The 22,738-nt window shown below is 34.0% G+C and overlaps 1 protein-coding gene across 2 annotated transcripts; it reads right to left on the reverse strand.

The window, feature by feature from the left end:
- Positions 1-408: 408 nt before the first annotated feature.
- On the reverse strand, positions 409-22,402 carry IFI44L (interferon induced protein 44 like). 2 transcript variants are annotated; one of them, XM_031683528.2, is made up of 9 exons: positions 22,285-22,402; positions 14,132-14,619; positions 13,566-13,614; positions 12,644-12,839; positions 9,253-9,405; positions 7,547-7,718; positions 3,009-3,109; positions 2,514-2,688; positions 409-1,818 (listed from the first exon to the last, which is right to left on the reverse strand). In XM_031683528.2, the coding sequence occupies exons 2-8, from the start codon at positions 14,607-14,609 to the stop codon at positions 2,518-2,520; spliced, it is 1,320 nt and encodes a 439-aa protein (XP_031539388.1). In that variant the 5' UTR covers positions 14,610-14,619; positions 22,285-22,402; the 3' UTR covers positions 409-1,818; positions 2,514-2,517. The 2 variants fall into 2 exon arrangements, with proteins under 2 accessions (XP_031539388.1, XP_006206042.2); XM_006205980.4 differs by lacking the exon at positions 409-1,818 and adding an exon at positions 1,837-2,350.
- Between the last annotated feature and the right edge of the window lie 336 nt (positions 22,403-22,738).

The following is a 22,738-nucleotide window of genomic DNA, read 5'->3' on the forward strand; positions in this document are numbered from 1 at the left end:
GGACTCTTCAGTCTTAGGGACTTGACAATCTCCCCTCTCTAAGTCTACACTGAGAACAGAACCACCAATTTCCAACCAGGCAGAACAGGGTCTGACACACTCAGAATGCCACGAATGTATTTGTTTTAGTGCACTTATTTAAATTGTAGTAGTCCATTCACTTATGAATTACTTCCACAGCACCTCATCAAATGGGAGACAAATGAAGTCAAAAGCTTAAATATATTTCCTTGCATTTTTTTATTAATGTCAGACATGCACTGTGATGAAATATGCCAAAGAAATCAATTGTTCAAAAACCTATTAAACGTTACAATGATTTACCCCCCACTGCTGAGCACAGCTTGTTAGTCTTCTTCCCCACCCCCTCTCCAACTCCTGCAATCTGCCCTTGCAGTTTTGCTTACACTGACATTCCTGTCCTGGAGCCTGGAACAGCTTGCATCTACCTGTGTAAGGGACGTGACACGCAGCTGGATTTTGGCTATAATCCTAACTCTCTCTCCTGCTGACCCCAGTGGACTACATCTTCTCCAACATCAGAAAAAAACTGTGCAAGGGTTTGCAACTTGTAGGCAAGATTCCTGCTTGTTTAGATTGACAGCAAAAATCAGATGTACTTAACCTACTGTCCTCCATAAACTGGCCCAAAGACTCATCACATTAGGGATGGAATTTAGGGACCTCCAGATTCCCACAGTTTGGGGAATACCTGAAGACTTTGATCAGCCTTGCTATCAAGTGGCTACTTTAGCATCCGATGGGGTTTTGTCCCTACAAGATGCTTACTTATCTGCTGGTCTCTGAAGTACCTGGGACTTACTTGAGTCCCCCAGTCGATTTTATCAAATTAGTTATGAGCCTGCTTTTTTAATGAAGAAGCAACATGATAATCTTTAAAATTAGTTTTCTAGAGAAGACAAGGGCTTACACATCACCCTCCGTAACCACTCCTCTTTGGTATTTTATTAAGGTGGATTCTGGGTGAATTTGGACAATGCTACAAATTTCTCTCAGAAAGAGTCACTTTTGTTTTTACTTTTTGTCAAGCTTTATTAAGATATAATTAATATATAACATTATGTAATTTTAAGGTATTCAACATGATGACTTAATACACATATATGTTGTAAACTGATTACCATAATAAAGTAAGTTAACACTTCCATCCCCTCAAGCCATTACCTTTTTTTGTATGTGAGGTGAGAACATTTCAGAGCTACTCTCTTAGCAATTTTCAAGTATACAATACTGGACTGTTAACTATAGTCACCATGCTGTACATTAGATCCCCAGAGCTCATTCATCTTACAACTGGAAATTTGTACTCTTTAGCCAGCATCCCCTGTATTTTCCCCACCCCTCAGCCCCTGGCAACCACCATTCCACTATCTGTTTCTATGAGTTTGGCTTTTTTAGATCCCACGTATAAATGATATCATACAGTATTAGTCTTTCCTGTTTGACCCATTCCACTTAGCATAATGTCCTAGTCCATCCATTTTTGTCTAAAATGACAGGATTTCCTTCCTTTTAGGGCTGAATAATATTCCATTTTCTTTGACTTGCACTAGTAATCTTATTTGATCATTCTACTTTGGAAACATGGCTAGGATGGTTTGGAATTCAATTAATGAAAATCAGGCCTGAGTTCATTAAAGGAAAAACTATTTTTTTTTTGGAGAAACAAGATGTAAGTCCTTGAGAAATACTTGTTCTTTTCAATTAACTTCAATTCATATTTTCATCCAGAGATAAGTGAAACATTCTCCCTCCTTTATTTCTCTCCAGCATTTCATTCTGTCCAAGTCTTCTCTCCTATAAGGAGAAAACTTTAAATACATGTTATTGCTCTGGGAAGGTTGGGAGGGATGCTTAATAACAGGTGTGCTTACTCCCTGACAGGCACGGTGCTAATTTCTGTGAATACAAAGATAAGCCAAATCCAAATCCTGCTTCTCAAAAACACAATTTATTTAGAGCAACAGATATCTACGTTAATCGTTTTATAGTCAATGTGATTAGTGCTCACATAGATTTTTCATTGTAAGGGAATAGCTGATTTTGCTGAGGAGATTTAGAAAGGTGTCATAGGGATTAAACTGTAAATAGTGAAGAAATACAGAGAGTGGTTTGCAGTAGGGTCCACCACTGCTCAGGGTTGGCCTCTGCACCTGAGGTATGACTGATTTTAGAAGGAACCATCAGGAAGATATTGTCGGGGACAGAGGCGAAACTGTGAATGAAAGCAGAGTCTCAAGAAGATTGTCAGCAACCCCAGTTTGGGCCAAGTGTCTGAATCAAGGCAACTGATACTGCTTGCAGAGCTGGACCATTCCCACAACTGCATCTGAAAACAAAACATAAAAAGGGTAAAAACAAAGCACATATAGAAACATGGCTGACAGAACTGGAACAGGCAGATGGACGCCAGCCCTCCAACTGAGATATAGTTTAGAGTTTGTCAAAAAGCACCAGTGCTTTTGGAGAGGAGCAGAAAGGGGCCAGAGCACCTGTTTATTCAAGAGGCAGATCCTCTAAGAAGTCATCTGCAGCTCTCAACATCTGCTTCAGCGCAGACAGGATCAGAATGTCCTTTACGGGGTCCATCTCCTGCTCTGAAGCATAATTTTCAACCACGAAGATTTTAGAAACAGGAATGCCTAGCAGCTCGCTGGCAATTATTATCTGTGGAAAAAATGAATTTAATAAGCATAAGCCTTATATCTAAAATTTGGCTGAATTGAAATATAATTCAAGAAACAGAAAAAGTAATAGCTTAATAAATTATTTTCTGAGTATAATTATAATTCACATGATTCTTATTTTAAAGTGGGGTATAAACTTGAATCAACCAGGCAGTTGATCCATGTCTTCATTTACCTGTGAGTATACAGTGTGAGCACACACACACACACACACACACACACACACACACATATGAGTGCACGAGCACACGCACACACACACTATTTCAATATTGTCTAGTTGCAAAAAGTATTCTTTACCTGGCTTTGAGAAATCATAGATTTACTCATCTTTGAGAAGTTGTTTTCAAGAACTTCATTGCTGTTTTTCACTTTAGTAAGCAAGGCTACCTGTGCGACACCTAAATCAAGTAGATAAATCAGTTATTTTATGTCATGAAAGTGATGTGTCATTTTAATAGCTCTGTAACAATTTTCAGATTGAATTTGTGGTTTTAAAAACTCCTGAAAAAGAAATCTGCAGGCCCAGATGGTTTTATTGGAAAATTCTACCAGATATTCAAAGAGAAATTAATACCAATTTTACATCATTTCTTCCAGAAATGAAAGCAGAAGGAACATTCCCCAACTCATTTTACAAAACAAGTTCCTTCCTCTTTAACTGACAGCAGTGCAAGAGAAATTCAATGGACAAATGATGATCTTTTCAGCAAATGGTGCTGGAGCAATTGGATATTCACAGGCTAAAATAAAATAAAATAAATGAACATTGACCTATAACTCACGTCTCATATCAAAAGTGATTCAAAATGAGTCATATATTTAAATATAAAACGTAAGACTATAAAACTTTTTGAAGAAAACACAGAAAAAAATCTGGGGACCTAAAGCTTGGTGAAGAGTTTTAGACACAAAATGAAAAACATGACTCATAAAAGAAAAAATTGACAAACTGGAGCTCACCAAAATTTAAAAAATTTTTTTCTGTGAAAGGTTTTGTTAAGATAATGAGAAGACAACTGAGCAGTCGGAGAAACTATTTGCAAATCATGTATCTGAAAATTGACTCCTATCTAGAATGTGTAGATCTCTTAAAACTCAGCAGCAAAAAGCCAAAGAGTCAAAATAGAAAACAGGCCAATGACAGAAGAGATATTTCACTGAAGAAGACATACACAAACAAATAAGTACATTAAAAGATGTTCAGTGTATTTAGTCATCAGGGTAAAGCAAATAAAGGCCATGATTAGCTATCACTATATAACTATTAGAAAAGTTAAATTTTTAAAAAATATCAATAATGCCAAACAGTAGCAAGAATGCAGAGAAACTGGTACTCTCATATATTGCTGGTAAAAATATTAAATGTGTAGTAATGTTGAAGAATGGTTTGGTGATTCTTAAAAAATTAAACACATCTAGCATAGGAGCCAGCAATCACACTCTTGGGGAATTATCCCAGAAGAATAAAAATTTATGTCCACATAGAAACCTATTCATTAATATTTAAATGAACTTTATTTGCAGTACCCAAAAACAAGAAGTAATCAAAAAGTCCTTTGATAAAGAATGACTCAAGAAAACTATAGAGTATCTATACCATGGATATCACTGGGTATTTTTTACTCGACAATAAGGAGTGGACAATACCAAAACCAGGCAAAGGCACTACCAAAAAAGAGATTATAGGCCAATATCACTGATGAACATAGACGCCAAAATCCTCACCAAAATATCAGCAAATAGAATCCAACAACATATAAAAAAAGATTATACATCATGACCAAGTGGGGTTCATCCCAGGGACACAAGGGTGGTTCAACATACACAAATCAATCAATGTAATACATCACATCAACAAGAGAAAGGACAAAAACCACATGATCATCTCAATCGATGCAGAAAAAGCATTTGATAAAATTCAACACCCATTTATGATAAAAACTCTCACCAAAGTGGGTACAGAGGGAACGTATCTCAACATAATAAAAGCTATATATGACAAACCTACAGCCAGCATAGTTCTCAACGGTGAAAAACTCAAAAGCTTCCCTCTAAAATCTGGGACAAGACAAGGATGCCGACTATCACCACTCCTATTTAACATCGTCTTGGAAGTCCTAGCCACAGCAATCAGGCAAGAGAGAGAAATAAAAGGGATCCAAATTGGAAAAGAAGAGGTAAAAGTGTCATATATGCAGACGACATGTTACTATATATATAGAAGACCCTAAAAGGTCCACACAAAAACTACTAGAGCTGATTGAAGAATTCAGCAAGGTAACAGGTTACAAAATTAATGTTCAAAAATCAGTGGCATTTCTTTACACTAACGATGAATCAACAGAAAAAGAAAGTAAAGAAACAATCCCCTTTAAAATAGCACCCAAAGTAATAAAATATCTGGGAATAAATCTAACCAAGGAGGCGAAAGAATTATACACAGAAAACTATAAACCATTGATGAAGGAAATTAAAGAAAACTTTAAAAGATGGAAAGATATCCCATGCTCTTGGATTGGAAGAATCAATATTGTTAAAATGTTCACACTGCCCAAGGCAATCTACAGATTTAATGCAATCCCTATCCAATTACCCAGGACATATTTCACAGAACTAGAACAAACCATAATAAAATTTATATGGAACTATCAAAGACCTAGAATTGCCAAAGCATTACTGAAGAGAAAGAAAGAGGCTGGAGAAATCACTCTCCCAGACTTCAGGCAATACTATAAAGCTACAGTCATCAAGACAGCATGGTATTGGTACCAAAACAGACATACAGACCAATGGAACAGAATAGAGAGAACAGAAATGAACCCACAAACTTTTGGTCAACTCATCTTCGACAAAGGAGGCAAGAATATACAATGGAATATACAGTCTCTTCAGCAAATGCTGTTGGGAAAACTGGACAGCAGCATGTAAAACAATGAAGCTAGAACACTCCCTTACACCATATACAAAAATCAACTCAAAATGGATCAAAGACTTAAACATAAGTCTTTGATAACTTAACATAAACCTCCTAGAGGAAAATATAGGCAAAACATTATCTGACATACACCTCAAAAATTTTCTCCTAGAAGAAATAAAACCAAGAATAAACAAATGGGACCTAATGAAATTTACAAGCTTCTGCACAGCAAAGGAAACCAGAAGTAAAACAAAAAGACAACCTACGGAATGGGAAAAAATTTTTGCAAATGAAACCAACAAAGGCTTGATCTCCAGAATATACAAGCAGCTCATACGTCTCAATAAGGAAAAAATAAGCAACCCAAGCCAAAAATGGGCAGAAGACCTAAACAAGCAATTCTCCAAGGAAGACATACAAATGATCAATAGGCATATGAAAAAATGCTCAATATCACTAATTATCAGAGAAATGCAAATCAAAACTACAATGAGGTATCACCCCACACCGGTCAGAATGGCCATCGTTCAAAAATCCACAAATGACAAACGCTGGTGAGGCTGTGCAGAAAAGGGAACCCTCCTTCACTGCTGGTGGGAATGCAGTTTGGTGCAGCCACTGCAGAAAACAGTATGGAGATTCCTCAAAAGACTAGGAATAGACTTACTGTATGACCCAGGAATCCCACTCCTGGGCCTATATCCAGAAGGAACCCTACTTCAGGATGATACTTGCACCCCAATGTTCATAGCAGCATTATTTACAATAGCCAAGACATGGAAACAGCCTAAATGTCCATCAACAGATGACTGGATAAAGAAGAAGTGGTATATTTATACAATGGAATACTACTCAGCCATAAAAACTGACAACATAACGCCATTTGCAGCAACATGGATGCTCCTGGAGAATGTCATTCTAAGTGAAGTAAGCCAGAAAGAGGAAGAAAAATACCATAAGAGATCGCTCATATGTGGAATCTAAAACAAACAAACAAACAAAGCATAAATACAGGACAGAAATAGACTCACAGACATAGAATATAAACTTGTGGTTGCCAAGAGGGTGGGGGGTGGGAAGAGATAGACTGGGATTTCAAAATTGTAGAACAGATAAACAAGATTATACTGTATAGCACAGGGAAATATATACAAGATCTTATGGTAGCTCACAGAGAAAGGAATGTGACAATGAATATATATATGTTCATGTATAACTGAAAAATTGTGCTCTACACTGGAATTTGACACACATTGTAAAATGATTATAGATCAATAAAAAATGTTAAAAAAAAAAAAGAAGGAGTGGACAACTGATACCCATAACAACTTTGATGGAACTCGAAGGATATTAGACTGAAGGAAAAAAAGCCAGTCTCAAATCAGACATACTGTTTGACTCCATTTGTGTAACATTCTCAAAATAACAAAGTTATGGAGATGCAGAAGAGATTAGTTGCTGGCAAAAATTAAGCATTGTGAAGGATTAGCAGGTACCATGAGAAAAACTTTTGTGATGATGGAGTAGTTCTGTGTCTTGCTTCTAGTGGTTGTTACATGAATCTACACATGTGACAAAATGACAGAGCAAGACCCACCTTATAAGAGTATTAGTCTCCTGGTTTTAATTTTTCTGGTCTAGTCACATAATATGAGGCGGTGACTCCCTATCAAGCCACAGAAAAATCACACATGATGAAAATCTATGGCTACTCTAGTCTTCAATGACCAAAGACTAAGCTCTAGAGCCTTTCTTTGCGTAAAGCCTGTAGATGATCTCCGACTGCCGCTGCCAGCAACCAACCCAGGGCTCAGGAACTGGATGAAAAGGACATGAGACCTGTACTCTTTCTACAATGTCCTGGAAATATATTATCCTCTCAAAATGAATTTTTTTTGATAAGTACAGTGAGACTTACCGTGGTTCAATACTTCTTTCTGAACTTGTATGAGCTTTGCCCGCATTTCAAAGGAGAGATTGTCCATAGAGTTGATGTCAAAGACATAAGCCACACAGTGAATTCCGTCTTTTAGTGATGGAGAGGTGATGAATGCAGGATGCTTGGGTGTAATTGGTTTATGAGGACTAAACTGTTACAGAAACAAAAGGTAACATTTAGAGAGTCTACTGAATTCTTTCAGATACAATTCATGATTCAAACATGACCACCACTAACCTCCAAGCCAAAACTTTCACTTCTCTCAGATACTCCTTCCTCAGGTTAGTTAGCAGTATCTCTCTTTCATACTTCCTCTCCACTGTCAGCATAATGCCATTGTATCTTTTTAGAAAACCCCCACTTCATTGCTTTAGCAAAAATGACAACTATCCATAATTTACATTATTCATAATGAAAATATTTCAGAAAAGTATAAACAATGATTTTTGTAAAAAAGCTAATTTCCAATCCCAGTCTCTAGTACAAACTACTATTACTGTTTGTCACATACCATTTAAGACTCCTCCCCAAGCATTTTGTATACTTAGATGGACTAATGGATAGAGATAAAAGGAGAGAGAAAAACATATCGAAAGTATTATTTTAACTAAAATACTATAATTTAATTTTACAGAAGAAAAAAACTAAAATGAAACAGAAGGAATACTAAATTTCAAGTTAACATCTCCTTACTCAAGACAGTAATCTTTCCAGGATTAGTAAAATAATTACAAAACATAATACAAGGATGGATTCATTATATTTTTTAACTGTATGTTTCAGTGTTGGACTGAACTGATTGACTTTCTGCTGTGAAAAATGAATATGATCATATGTTCATGATTTTTCTTATTTTTCTGCCCAGCTCCTCCTCCCTGTATCTATGTCTTTTTTTTAGATTGTGAGCTCCTTGAGAATAAAGATTATGTTTATTCAACTGTATGTTTCCAGTAACTAGAATAGTATCTGGCTCAAATTAGGTTTTAAATAAATGAGTGCATAGTTAAGGTTTCTAATCAAGCACAATTGAGAGGCAAAGGAAGACACTCTTTAAAAATTGAGGCTGATTTTATCATACTCACTACCTAAGAGAAGGTTGATAATGATGGCTAAGTTTTTGAGAGCTTCAAGTATACTATCTTGTTTAATCTTCTTAGCCATCCTATGAGATGAGCATTATTATTAGCTACATTTCACACATGAAAAAACTAAGATTTACAGAGGCAAGATGTAACTTGCTTATGGATACACATCTAATTAGTGGCAGAGCCAACTTTGAATCTGGGTATTTAAGTAGTCAGTATTTAAGCAGTGAAGCCTACGCACTTTCAGTATAACCTCACACTTCCACAAAAAGTGGTTGTTTCAATGGTTTGTCTAAGGGATCAAAAAAGGGCAAGAGATTAAACTACTACTTTCCTAAGATTTTTACATCATTGCAAAGAGTGATATAAATAACTCCTCTTGACATTTTCCTGGAATCTACATGAGTAGAATCCTACCTTTAGGCTACATTTCTTAATGTATATACTTTCCTTACACGAATATGTATTCATCTAAAGTAAAAATGTTGGCTGGTGTTGAAGCCACTCTTCCACAGTGAAAAATGCCTCAAGGGGTCAAGATTCAACAAAAGGCATTAGTGAAAATGATTTGAAATATTTTAAAGATTGGAGAATTCTTACCTGATATCTGTCGGGCACGCAGCCTTTTAAGATGTGCGGTATGTCATCCACACACAATCCTACTCCCTCTTTCTCGCCCAGCCCCATGGAGTCACACAACTTAAATGGCAGAGATTCACCATCTATTCCATATTTAATAGAATATATCCTGTACTGTGAAACAAAACACATCAAGTTTAAAAATTCACTCTTCAAGGAGCCTTTAAGACATGATGATAGGAAAAACAGAGACTGGTTAATATTTTAAAACTGTGGTCCTCAAACATTTTGGTCTCAGGGTCAACTTACACTCTTAAAAATTATTGAGGATTCCAAAGATATTTTATTTATGTGGGTTATGTCCACAGATATCTAACATAGTAGAAAGTAAAGCAAAAAGTTTGAATATTCCTTAAATCATTTAAAAATACAATCATGAATCTGTTACATGTTAACCTAACTAACAACTTGATGAAAAAAAGATTTTCCAAAACAACTATAGGAAAGGGTGGGATTGATTTACTTTTTGTAATTCTCTTTAATGTCTAAATTAATAGAAAACAGCTGGATTCTTATATTTGCCTCTGCACTCAGTCGGTTGTGATGTTTTGGTTAAAGTATGAAGAAAATCTGGCCTCACACATATACATACAGTGGAATAGGAAGGAGTATTTAACATAACAGCTTTCACAGGATTGTGGACTTTCATCATTAATAATACATCAAAGCTGAACAAGTGATAATTTCTCAAAAGCTAGTGGCAATGTGAAATCTGTGACATTTTCATACTCTGTTGCATTAAACTCATTGATCTATCTTACAATTTGAAGATATCTTTTATCCATCCATGGTTTTGTAACCTGATGCAATAGTCATTTGAAAATATTGGTTCACTGGCTTATCTAGATCTTTCAGATACTGGCACATTTCATTATACAACATTAAAACATATTTGTTAAGATCAGCATTCATCACATCAGATAAGTCTTTAGGTACTGGAATGTTATCAAGCTCAAAGTGATGGCAACAAGTTTCCCAAAGTTCTCATTTTTTCTCAAAAAATCAGTGTTGTCATTGGCAACAAGCATTGTTGATTATTTCCCTTGGAGTAATAAGCTCACTTTGTGCATTTTCCAAAAAAAAAGGTCTACCAAATAGCCAAGAATGAAAAACTAAGTCTGTCCATTGTCTTCTCAATTAAAAATGATTTGATGTGAGTAAAGTTCAGCTCATGACTCAACCACACTGGAGGCTTTGCTGGACAACCATATTTGGACCTGCAGGAGGAGCACTTTATGTGCACTTCTCATTTCATCGCACAAAACTTCAAAATCGCATGTATTCAAAAGTTCAGTCTAAATAAAACCAATAATTGTTCTGAATTCATCAAGGACATTCTGAAGTGAAAATGGCATTTTTTTGTTTTGTTTTCACTGCGAGCTCATTGGCAAGGAACATTACAGTGAATATAGTAGTATTTGGTGTCACTGCCTGATTCACGCTAAGGTGTCAACAGATAAAAGTATGTTTGTCTGACCAGTCCAAATGTTAACACACGAGGAAGGGCAAAAAAGCATCTTAGTATTATTATAAAAATAGTTCTAAACTCACAGATCCCCTAGAAGAGTCTCAGGGATTCTCAGGGTCCACAAATCTCACTTAAGGTGCACTACTTTAACAAATCTTTTTTTTCTAGACACACTCAATCTGATCCCAAGAACATTTTTCAGGACAGCTTTGGAAAACATGTATTCATTGGTCAACTACACTTCCAACACAGGTACAACTATGGAAGATTTAGGAAACTCACAAAAAAAAAATCAGTTTCTCAGAAACACTAGACAATACTTTCATCACAATTTTCCCACTCCAAACCAGGAAGTGGAGGATCCATTTAAAATAACCTATTGTAATTTGTCATGGAGTCAAAAGCTCCCATCACTCCATAAAATGTCTTGGAGCAATCCTACTGGAGGTTTTGATTTAAGTGAATGAGGTTTACTGCTACCTCAATATAGAATGAATTACCTGAAATATTAGAGTTATATACTTAAGTATATAATAATAAAATATAAAATAATAAAATTTTAAGATCAATAGGCACATTCATAGTTCCATTAATCATTAACCTGTTTCCTTTACAACTTCATTTCCTCAAAGAGAGGGGTCTCTGAGCAATAAGGTATTCCATTTCCTTAAACAAATATTCTGTCTTGTTTTCCTTCAGTGTGTATAGTATTTACATTCCATTTGGAGTTCAAGATCTACATCTTCTCTTAAAACAATGCCTTTGGCATTTTCAACATGAAACAAAGGCAGAGAAAAACCTGTCCTGATCAGTACTTCTGGTATAGCGTCTTTCACACTGAATAGTACTTATTTGTTTATTGGTTTGTTTGTTGCAACACAATATTTAGCAAAGATAAACATTTCAATCAATTCTTAACATAGTGAATTGCTGTAGTATCTTGCCTTGGCTCCTAAGGCTAGGCTGATATATCATAATAAAGTCACTGAAGTGGAAAACTCCAGCCAACATCAAGAAATAAGATGTGACTCTTGAAAGTCCTAGAAAATACTTTCAGTTATTGAATGTGAACACAAAACTAAAATGAGCCATTACTGTCTTATGCTAAATTTTGCATTGATAATATACAGAATATTCCCAACCAGAAGATGACAGTATTAGATTGGGGCAATCATAGAAAAACATAGCTTGATTATGAAATTTTCTATTCATCCCCTTTTTTTGCTTTGTGTAATAACATTGACAGGCGGAGAATGGAAGAAAATTTCTAGATAAATATTGCACTGTAATTTGTAGATCTTTAGAGTAACAGTTTTAAAAATGGTATTAGTACTTATTTCCTTAAATATATTTGTTTACAAATAAGATACTCTTTATAGGAGCATTAATGGATTCACTTACACTTTGAAGGTTAACCCACCAAAGTGAATTGCTGTTTCACTTTTCATGGTCATTTCTAATAAAATGGTTTGTATGATGTAAAAGTATTGCAATACATAATTCTCATTATTTTATTACAAAAAAGAGTAAAGAATATCAATCCAGGCAAAACCATGTGGGACATGAGTAAAAATATATATCAAATAAAATAGACAAAGATTTCCACAAAGTTTTTAAAAATGTATTTTTTTTACAAATACCAAACAACATTCTTCTTATAACTGTTTTTTGCATCCATAAAAACTGAAATCCTCTCTGTATAATATAACTTAATGAAGACAATTCTGATTCAATTTTTATTCCTGTTTTACATTTATTTTGGCACTTAATTGTTCATAGATTAGGTGGCAGTTAATTTATTGAGAAAATAGCAAAGAAATGAGCAAACCTAATAATTTTGTAATCCAGAAAACAAAATCCTCAGGAAATCCTGAAATAACTTACCTGTTCAGTAATGCTAGTGATGTCAGAACCCACGATGGCTTGGCGACTCAAACGGCCTTGGAAAATAGACTTCACTGAATTGAAAAAACTAGATTTTCCAGACCCAACTGGACCCAACAAAAGAATACGGATTTCTGATACCAAGTCTGCATAGGGCTTGTAGTCTCTGAGGTCTTCTAGGAGACTATTTCTGTGCCTGTTAAAATACAGTAGTTAAAATACAACAGCCAGACATCCGTAAGGAACAATACCATTCGATTCACCTGGAGCCTCTTGTCTTTCCTCTAAAAAGTATAGTTTAATTACTTACTTATCATTTGATAGTAATGTCTTCTATCATATGACTTGAAAGGGTCTAAAGTTATACATTTTGTGCTTGAGAAAATGCACTTATCTATATGAGACTAATTTAACATTAGCCAGCAACCAAATCATTGTTAAACTATTAGCCTTAGACCATATAAATCTAATGAGAAGTAACAATAATAATGAAGATGAATTTTCAGAAATAATATATTAAGGAGAAATAAAAATAAAATATATGTAATGCAAGTATTTATCTGTAAACTTGGGGAAAAGTGACTTTGTTTTTAAAATTTTCTGAAGTTCCCCCAAAACTTTCTTCTCAAGAAAAAGATTCAGAGAAATTATCTGAAATGGTCTTCTCAACTCTGTCTGGAAAACTTTGAATCTAACAGGGCCAAAGTCAAATCGTCATTAGGTGGATCTTAAAAATTTCAGTTGGTAGTGGTTTTGTTTTTGTTGTTATTCTAACTTGTCGTGAACACATTATTTTAAGAACATTATAACTGATTTTTGACATTCCAAGTGGTATGATTTTTTAATCTTAATATTTGTCAGTGCCATTTATATGGTTAGTCTAAATGAAATGAGTAGCAAATAGTCCAAGAAACTAACTTACTGTGTGGCTTCTGTTATCCTGCTTATGTAGCCTGCATCATCCTTAATTCCTAAAGGAAACAAACATAGCATCATAATTTTTAAACTTGCCTGGTGAAGCGTGGCCAAGTCTACCTTCTAAACAGGGCATTGAGTCTGCTTGCATAACCCAGCTGAGCTACTCAGTAAGAGTTAGAGTTGGCAGCATAATGAGATGAAGGGGCGTGAGACATATCTTCTTTGCACTGTAACTCACTCTGGAAACGCTCACATAACTGTGCCCAAAGGTCCTAGGGCTGACGAAAGACGTGTCACGTGTCAAAGTAGGTCTGCTCTGATAGTGAGGCCTCTCTCTCTGTCTCTCTCTCTCTGTCTCTCTCTTTCCGTCACTTCACTTACACTTCTCAACTTACTTTGATCAAAGCTGCCTATTCTTTCTGGGTAATAACCTCATAACCTCTATGCCTCCCAGGTTTCACTCTGGAGTTTATGAAAGAGAAATTTGGTGGCATGAACCTCAATTGTTTGTCTCATTTTCCCAAACACAAAGACTAGAACCAGAATGTAGGATTATCTCATTTAACATACCTTCAACTCGAAAAACTTCACATTCCGAATATCTGCAGGAAAGGTCAGATGGAAGTCCTAATTCTTCCTCTAAAAACTTAGGTATACAAATATTTTTATTTCTTGATAATATATGCAAACTCCAAAATTCAGCAAAATCAAATCTCAGTTCTTCACTAGTAATTTTTAATGTTGAGTTTAAAAATGCAGTTGTCATTTTCATTGTTTCATTCTTTCGAAATGAAAAAAAGAAGGAATTATTTGGCTCTTTAAAGTTTTTACCCATTTCAGGATAATGCCCAAGAATAAAGATCCCAAAAGTATATTCAGGAAGATAAATCATTGTTATAGTGGGTCCTTGACCAATGCACTTATTATTCATATTTTGAATGTTATTTCCATGGACACTAGACTTATAAAGAAGTCTCAAGGAAATATTTCCAAGTAGCTTTTGCAGACTCCTTTCCTCCTTCCATGTCAGTTTGGTTGTCACTGCCATTGTTCTGTATCTAGGGGGAGAAAAAATAATCATTTGAGAGAGTAGTATCACATCACAGTTTAAAGCACGGATTTCTTCTTCTAGTTCCAGGGAGTTATTTTTATCTCTGGCCCAATTAAAACATGTTGCTTGGATTACAATGCTATATATATATATATATACACACACATATATACATATATATATACACACATATATACACATATATAAATGTGGCAATAATAAAGATGCTTAATGATCTCAGGAAAATTGTGCATGAACAAAATGAAAATTTCCACAAACAGAAATTATTCTTTTTTAAAATATAAATTTTAGAGCTAAAGAATATAATAACTGAACAGTAAATTTACTATGTTTCAACAGCAGACTTGATTAAGCAGAAGAATAAGTGAATTGAAGACAGTTCACTTGAAATTATCCAGTCAGAGGAACAAAAAGAAAAACAAATAATGAAAAGGAGGAAAGAAAGCCTGAGGGGGTTAAGAAACATCATAACATAAATCAATATATGCATTATGAGGGGCCCAGGAGCAGTGAAACGGGGTTACAAAAAGCTTATTTAGAGAAATAGTTGGCTTAAAACTTCCCAAATATGGGGAAGGAAACAGATACCCAGATTCAAAAAGGCCAAGAGTCTCCATATAGGATTTAAAAAATCCACACAAAGATGTAATAGTATTTAATTATCAAAAGTTAAAAACAAAAAGAGAATTTTGAAAGCAGCAATAAAGAAGTAATTCATCACATACAGGGAATCTCCCTAGGACAACTAATGGATTTCCTAGCAGAAACCTTGCAGGTCAGAAGGGAGTGGAATAACATACTCAACATGTTAAAAGAAAATAATGCCAATGAAGAATACTATTTCTGGCAAGATATTCCTTCAAAAATGAAGGAGGGATAAAGACTTTCCCAGATAAACAAAAGCTGAAAAAGTTTATCACTTCTAGACCTGGCAAAATAAATTATAATGAGAGTTCTTCAAGTTGAATGAAATGATACTAATGAGAAACAGGAAAGCTAAGAAAAGCATGAAGATCTCTGGTAAAAGTAAATATATATAAACAAATACATAATATTTTAATATTGTAGTGGTGATGTATAAGTCACTTCTAATTCAGGTACAGAAGTTAAAACAAGCAAAAGTATAAAAATAACTATGCAAAAATATTAGTGGATACACAATATATAAAGTTATGACAGAAATACTGTAAGTCAAGAAAGTAAAAGTATAGAGTTTTTGTATGTGATTGATGTTAAAATAGATCATTATAATTATAAAATGTGTAAGGTAACCACAAAGAAAATATCTGTAGAAGGTACACCAAAAAAATAAAAATAAAAAGGAATGAAAGCATGTGACTACAAAAAAAGCTAAAAAATCACAAAAGGAAACTGAAAGATATTAATTGAGGGACAAAAGAGCTAAAAGACAGACAGAAAAAAATTAACAAATGGTGGTAGTCAATCTTACCCTGTCAACAATTACTTTAAATGTAAATGGACTAAACTTCCCAATTAAAACACTGAGAGGCTAAATGGATAAAAAGATCAACTATATACTGTCTACAGGAGACTCATTTTAGATTTAAGGACATAGATAGAATGAAAGTAGAAAGATAGTAAAAAATAATTCCACTCAAATGTAAAATAAAAGGCAGCCTGATATTTATATCAGGCAAAATAGACTTTAAATCAAAATCTGTCCCAAGAGTCAAAGAAAGACATTATATTAACAATAAAAGGATCAACTCACCAAGAATATAACAATTAAAAATATATATGTATTCAAAATCAGAGCAGCTGAATAAATGAAACATTGACAGCAACACAATAATAATAGATTTAAACTTTCATTAGGAGAGTCAGTACTTTCAAAACATGGATAGCAACTTTGATATGCACTGAGAAACCAAAAAAATCCATGTGATTCACTTTATTGTGAGATTCACTTTATTGTATTGCTCTGGAACAAAACCTGCAATATATCCAAGGTATGCCTGTATAAATGTAATCTACCATATTAACAGATTCAAGGGAAAGAAAAACTTATGCTTCTCTCAGTAGAGAGATTTTCACATGACAGTACATGGATAACTTCCTGACAATTAATTTGATCTCCACAGAGGTGGAAACAATGAATTTTATGGCTCAGGAAAAAAAATGTATAGCATATCTAAAGAATAACAAGGAAACAGAGTACTTCAGCAACATTACAGATCAAATGAACCTGACAGAGATATACATAAGAGTCCATCCAACAACAACAGAAGATACATTTTTCTCAAGCACACAGGGAACATTCTCTATGACAGACCACAAGTCAGGTCACAAAACAAATATTAACAAATTTAAGAAGATTCAAATCATACTAAGTATCTTTTCTAAACACAATGATATGAAACTAGAAATCAACAGCAGAAGGAAATCCAGAAAACATGAGAATTAACCAAAACACTCTTGAATAACTAATAGGGCAAAGAAATAATCAAAAAAGGAAATTAGATAATATTTTGAAACAAATGAAAATTTAGAACACAACATACCAAAAATAATAGGATGCAGCAAAAGCAGTAACAAGAGGGAATTTTATCATGATAAGTGACTACATTAAAAAGAACACCTTAAGTAAATAATCTAGCTTTAAAGCTCAAGCAGCCAAAGAAGGGGGGGGAAACATACAAAGTTAGTGGGAGGCAGAAAATTTAAAAAGATTAGAAAAGAAATAAATGAAATAAAGGATAGACAAAAACAAATAAAACTGAGGGTCTTTTTAATTAACAAAATGACAAATGTCTAGCTAGACAAAAGACTAAAAGGAACAAAATCAGAAATGAAAGAAGAGATATTACAACTTATGCCACAGAAATAAAAAGGATTGAGACTATCATGAATAATTATACATCAACAAATTGGACAACCTAGAAGAAATGAATACATTCCTCAAAACATAGAACCTACCAAAACTGAATCATGAAGACAGAGAAAATCTAAAACAAATTAATAACCAATAAAGGGATTAAATCAGCCATCAAAACCTCCCAATAAACAAAAGCCCAGAATCAGATAGCTTCACTGGTAAATTCTATCAAATATTTAAAGAAGAATCAATCCCAATTGTTTAAATCTTCCAAAAACTTGAAATAGAGGTGGGAACACTTCCAAACTTACTTTATGAAGCCCATATTTCCCTTATACCAAAGACAGACAAAGATACTATAAGAAAAAAAAGAAAAAGATAGACCAATTTCCTTGATGATTATAAAGGCAAAAATCCTCAACAAAATACCATCAAACCAAATTCAGATCACATTAAAAGGATAATACACTGTGACCAAGTGGGATTTATCCCTGGGATGCAAAGATGGTTCAACATACAAAAATCAATAAATGTAATACAGCAATAACAGAATGAAGGATAAATATCACCTCATTATCTCAATAGATGCAGAGAAAGCATGTGACAAAATTCAACACCATTTTACCATAAAAATTCTCAACAAAGAACAGAAGGAAATTAGTTCAACATAGTAAGTTCATATATTAAAGCATATAACTCTTCCTCTCTTCCTCTGAGATCTGGAATAAGGCAAGATTGTTCACTCATACTACTTCTATTCAACACAGTACTACAAGTCCTAACCAGAGCAATTAGGCATGAAAAATAATAATAAAAACTATCCAAATCAGACAGGAAGAAATAAAATTATGTCTATTCACAGATGACATGATCTTCAATGTGAAAAGCCCTAAGGATTACACACACACACACACACACAAACTTGTTAGAACTAATAAGTAGGTTCAATCAAGTTGCAGGATACAAATCAACATACAAAAATCAGTTGCATTTCTGCACACTAAAAATATACTGACTGAAAATGTAATTAGGAAAACAATTCCCATTTACAATAGCACTAAAATTAATAAAACACTTAGAAACAATAAGGAGGCAAAAAGACTTGTACTGAAAACTATAAAACACTGTGGAAAGAAACTAACAAAGATAAAGGAAAGACATCATATGTTAATGGACTGGAAGACTTAAAATTGTTAAAATATCCATACTACCAAAAGTGATATACAGTTTCAATGTGAACTCTATCAAAATCCCAATAGCATAGAATAAACAATCTTAAAATTCATATGAGACCACAAAGGATCTCAAATAGACAAAACACACTTGAGAAAGAAGATAAAAGCCAGAATCCTCACATTTCTTATTTCTAAACATATTACAAAACTATAGCAATTCGAAAGGTATGATACTTGGCATAAAGACAAATATATAAATGAACAAAACAGAATAAAGATCCCCAAAGAAACCCATGCATATACACTCAATACTGATCTTTAACAAGGGTGCCAGGAATACAAAATTGAGAAAGGACAGTCCCTTTAACAAATGGTGTTAGGAAAACTAGACAGCCAGATGAAAAAGAATAAAATTGAATTCTTATCTTAGACCACACACAAATAGCTCAAAATTGATTAACGGCTTAAATGTAAGACCTAAAACTATAAAAATCCTAGAAGAAAACAGAGGAAGAAAGCTTCATAACACTGTTCTAAGCAATGGTTTCATAGATATGACACCAAAGCACAGGTAACAAAACCAGAAATAGACAAGAGGAACTAGATCAAAGTAAAAACTTTCTGCACAGCAAAGGAAACAATCAGTAGAGTGAAAAGTCAACCTAAGGAATCGGAGAATATATTTGCAAACCATGTATCCCATAAGGGCTTAATACCCAAAATATATAAAGAACTCATACAACTCAACAGCAAACAGAACGAAACCTGGTAAAAAAAAAAAAAAACAAGCAAAGGACTTGAATAGACATTTCTCCAAAGACATACAGATGGCCCACAGGTATATAAAGAGATGGTAAACATCACTAATCATCAGAGAAATGTAAATCAAACCACAGTAAGATATCGCCTCACATCTGTTAGGATGACTGTTGAAAGAAAGAAAGAGAGAGAAGAAAGAGAAAGAAAGAAAGAAAGAAAAGAAAGAAAGAAAAGAAAGAAGGAAAGAAAGAAAGAAAGAAAGAAAGAAAGAAAGAAAGAAAGAAAGAAAGAAAGAAAGAAAGAAAGAAAGAAAGAAAGAAAGAAAAAGGAAGGAAGGAAGGAAGGAAGGAAGGAAGGAAGGAAGGAAGGGAAAGGAAAGAAAGAAGGAAGAAAGAAAGAAAGGAAAGGAAAGGAAAGAAAGGAGGGAGGAAGAAAAAGGAAGGAGGGAGGAAGTAAAAGGAAGGAGGGGGGAAGGAAGGACATAAAATTTATTTGGGTTTTTTGTTTTTGTTTTTGTATTTCACAGTTGAGTTGTAGGAGTTCCTTATATATTTTGAGTATTAGCTCATTATCAGAAATATGCTTTGCAGTCAAGAATGCACAAGTGTTCCAAGGATGTGGAGAAATCAGAACACTGGTTCCCTGTTGGAGGGAAGGTAAAATGTTCCACTCACTTTGGAAATAGTATGGAAGTTCTGCAGAAAATTAAACTAACATATAATACAGCAACCCCACTTCTGGGTACTTATCCTTAAAAAATTAAGGTTTCCAAAGAGATATTTACACTTCCATGTTCACTGAAGTGCTATTCACAACAACCAAGATGTGGAAACAATCTATGTCCACAAATAGATCGATGGTTTTTTTCAATGTAAGAGAGACATAAAGATATATAGATAAAAAGATCGATATATACTTACACAAAGGGATGTTAGTCATTAAAAATAAAAAGAAATTCTGCCATTTGCAACAATATCAATGGACTTTGAGGATTTTATGATAAGTGAAATAAGTCATACAGAGAAAGACAAATACTACACGGTCTCATTCATATGTGGAATCTAGAAAAACCAAACTCACAGAAATAAAAAACAGGACAGAAATAGACTCATGGACAGAGAATACAGACTTGTGGTTGCCAGGGGGGTGGAGGGTGGGAAGGGATAGACTGGGATTTCAAAATAGATAAACAAAATTACACTGTATAACACAGGGAAATATACACAAAATGTTATGATAACTCACAGAGAAAAAAAGGGGACAATGAGTGTGTATATGTCCATGAATGACTGAAAAATTGTGCTGAACACTGGAATTTGACACAACATTGTTAAGTGATTATAAATCAATAAAAAATGTTAAAAAAAACAAAAAAACACAAAAATACTTCAGTAATACCATTTAGAAAATAGTTTTGTATGTTAATAGGAATACCTAGAGGATCTTAAAGAAAAATAAAATTTTTACAGAAGGGAAAAAAAAAGAAAGAAAAAACAGATGGTTGTTGCCAGAGTAGGGGGTGGGGGTGGTAAATGGTTGAAGGTGGTCAAAAGGTACAAACCTCCATTTGTAAGATAAGTAAGTTCTGATGCTGTAATGCACAGCCTGGTGACACAACTGATTACGCAGTCTTGAGGACAAGTGAATAGTGCTATAGAAAAATTTAATTAAATCATAACATCTTCATAATCTCATAATAGCCTCAAAACTAAATTCCAGTTGATGTGAAGCCCTAAATGTGAAAAGTATTAGAAGGAAATACTGAAGAGTATCATTATGACCTTTGAATTGGGAAAGATTTCTAAAATAAGATACTAAAAGTACAAACTATAAAGGAAAGAAGGATAAATTTGACTACATTAAGAAATTTAAGAAAACTTAAATTTTTCTTACAATAGAAGATACAACAAATGCATACAAATACAAATAAATGCAGTTTAAAAATCCATATATCCTACAAAGATTATCCAACATACGTAAAGAGTTTCTATTAAAAAATAAGGAAACCACAAACAACCTAATAGAAAAGTAGTCAAAGTATGTGCTGAGGAAATTCACAGATGAAGTAACTCAAATGTGCTATAAACATATGAAAAAATGTTCAACCATGCTAGTGACAAGGAACTGTATGTGAAACAATATTGGGGTATCATTTCATAACAAACAAAAATCCAGTGATACTAACAGTTGACTAGAACATAGAGATTCAAGAACATTTCCATTGTCCTGGTAGGCATGCATCATTTCGGAGCAAATATATTCATAACCTCATTGTTTATGGTGACATTAGAAGATTCGATACACAAATTTTGGCATATTACAATTTGTATATCATACAATGAAATACTAAAGAGCATTGAAATGGCTAAACTAGGCTTATTTGTATCAATGTGAATACAACTCAAAGAATTAATCTTGACTGGAAAAAAAGCAAGTTGAGAGTGAGACTCTTGGTGAAGTACCATTTATAAATAGTTAACACAGATAGCAACACTAGAGTTCATATTTAGAGACATACATAGAGTAAAAGCATAAAATAAGCATTTTCTGGATAGTGTTTCCCTCCAGAAAAGAAGGAAGAAAAGAGAAAAGAAGGTAAGAGAGACTCAGATCATTTCAACATTATCCAAAATGCTTTTGTTCTTAAGGAAAGAAATCATTTCAAAAATCTGATAGAACTGCATAAGATTACCCACAGTTCATTTATTCTCCATAGTTCCCTGTGAAATATTGAAATCCTCATTAAAAAACAAAACCAATGAAAGAGAGAAGTATGATCATTAGCAGGATTTGCACACTGCAACTCTTTTTAAGAGAAAGAAAACCAGGCAAGTTTCTTCACATGCAGCTAGGAAACACTGGATGGCAGGAAGTCACTTACCAGTTTTTAAGATTTGGATGGGACTTAAGTGGAGTATTCAGCTGCTCTGTCTGATTTGTGAAACAGCCACAGTTTGGAGACAGAAAGTTCTGCCGAGATCAGTGGCTTCCCATCAGAAAGAAAGGAAAGTGAAACTGAAATCCAAAGCCGCAATCAGGAAACAGCAATTTGATTGCTGTTAAGTTTCTTTTTCCTTACAGTCATTAAGTTTCTTTTTCCATAGGAAAAAAGAGAGAAAACAAGACAAGAGAGATTCCTGCTGAGCACATGAAAATCATCTTTGGTCTTCTCAATATCCGACATCTAGACACGTGTGAAATGGCAATTATTAATTTAAAATTACAATAAAACTAACAGCTAACATTTCTTGTGCAGTTAACTATGTATTTGGCACTGTGCAACTACATGCATTTTCCTAGTTTCTGCTCAAAGCAATCTCATACAGTCAACAGTA

This window comes from Vicugna pacos, chromosome 13 (assembly GCF_048564905.1).
Source record: "Vicugna pacos chromosome 13, VicPac4, whole genome shotgun sequence".
NCBI classification, from domain to species: domain Eukaryota; kingdom Metazoa; phylum Chordata; class Mammalia; order Artiodactyla; family Camelidae; genus Vicugna; species Vicugna pacos.

Bases quoted from the DNA above. Each gene is read 5' to 3' on its own strand.
- IFI44L (XM_031683528.2), bottom strand. From the start codon at position 14,609: ATGGCAGTGACAACCAAACTGACATGGAAGGAGGAAAGGAGTCTGCAA. The intron at 7,719-9,252 runs GTAAGAATTCTC...TTTCTGTAACAG, and splicing joins GCGTGCCCGACAGATATCAG to TTTAGTCCTCATAAACCAAT. The intron at 2,689-3,008 runs GTAAAGAATACT...TTTTTTCCACAG, and splicing joins CTATGATTTCTCAAAGCCAG to ATAATAATTGCCAGCGAGCT.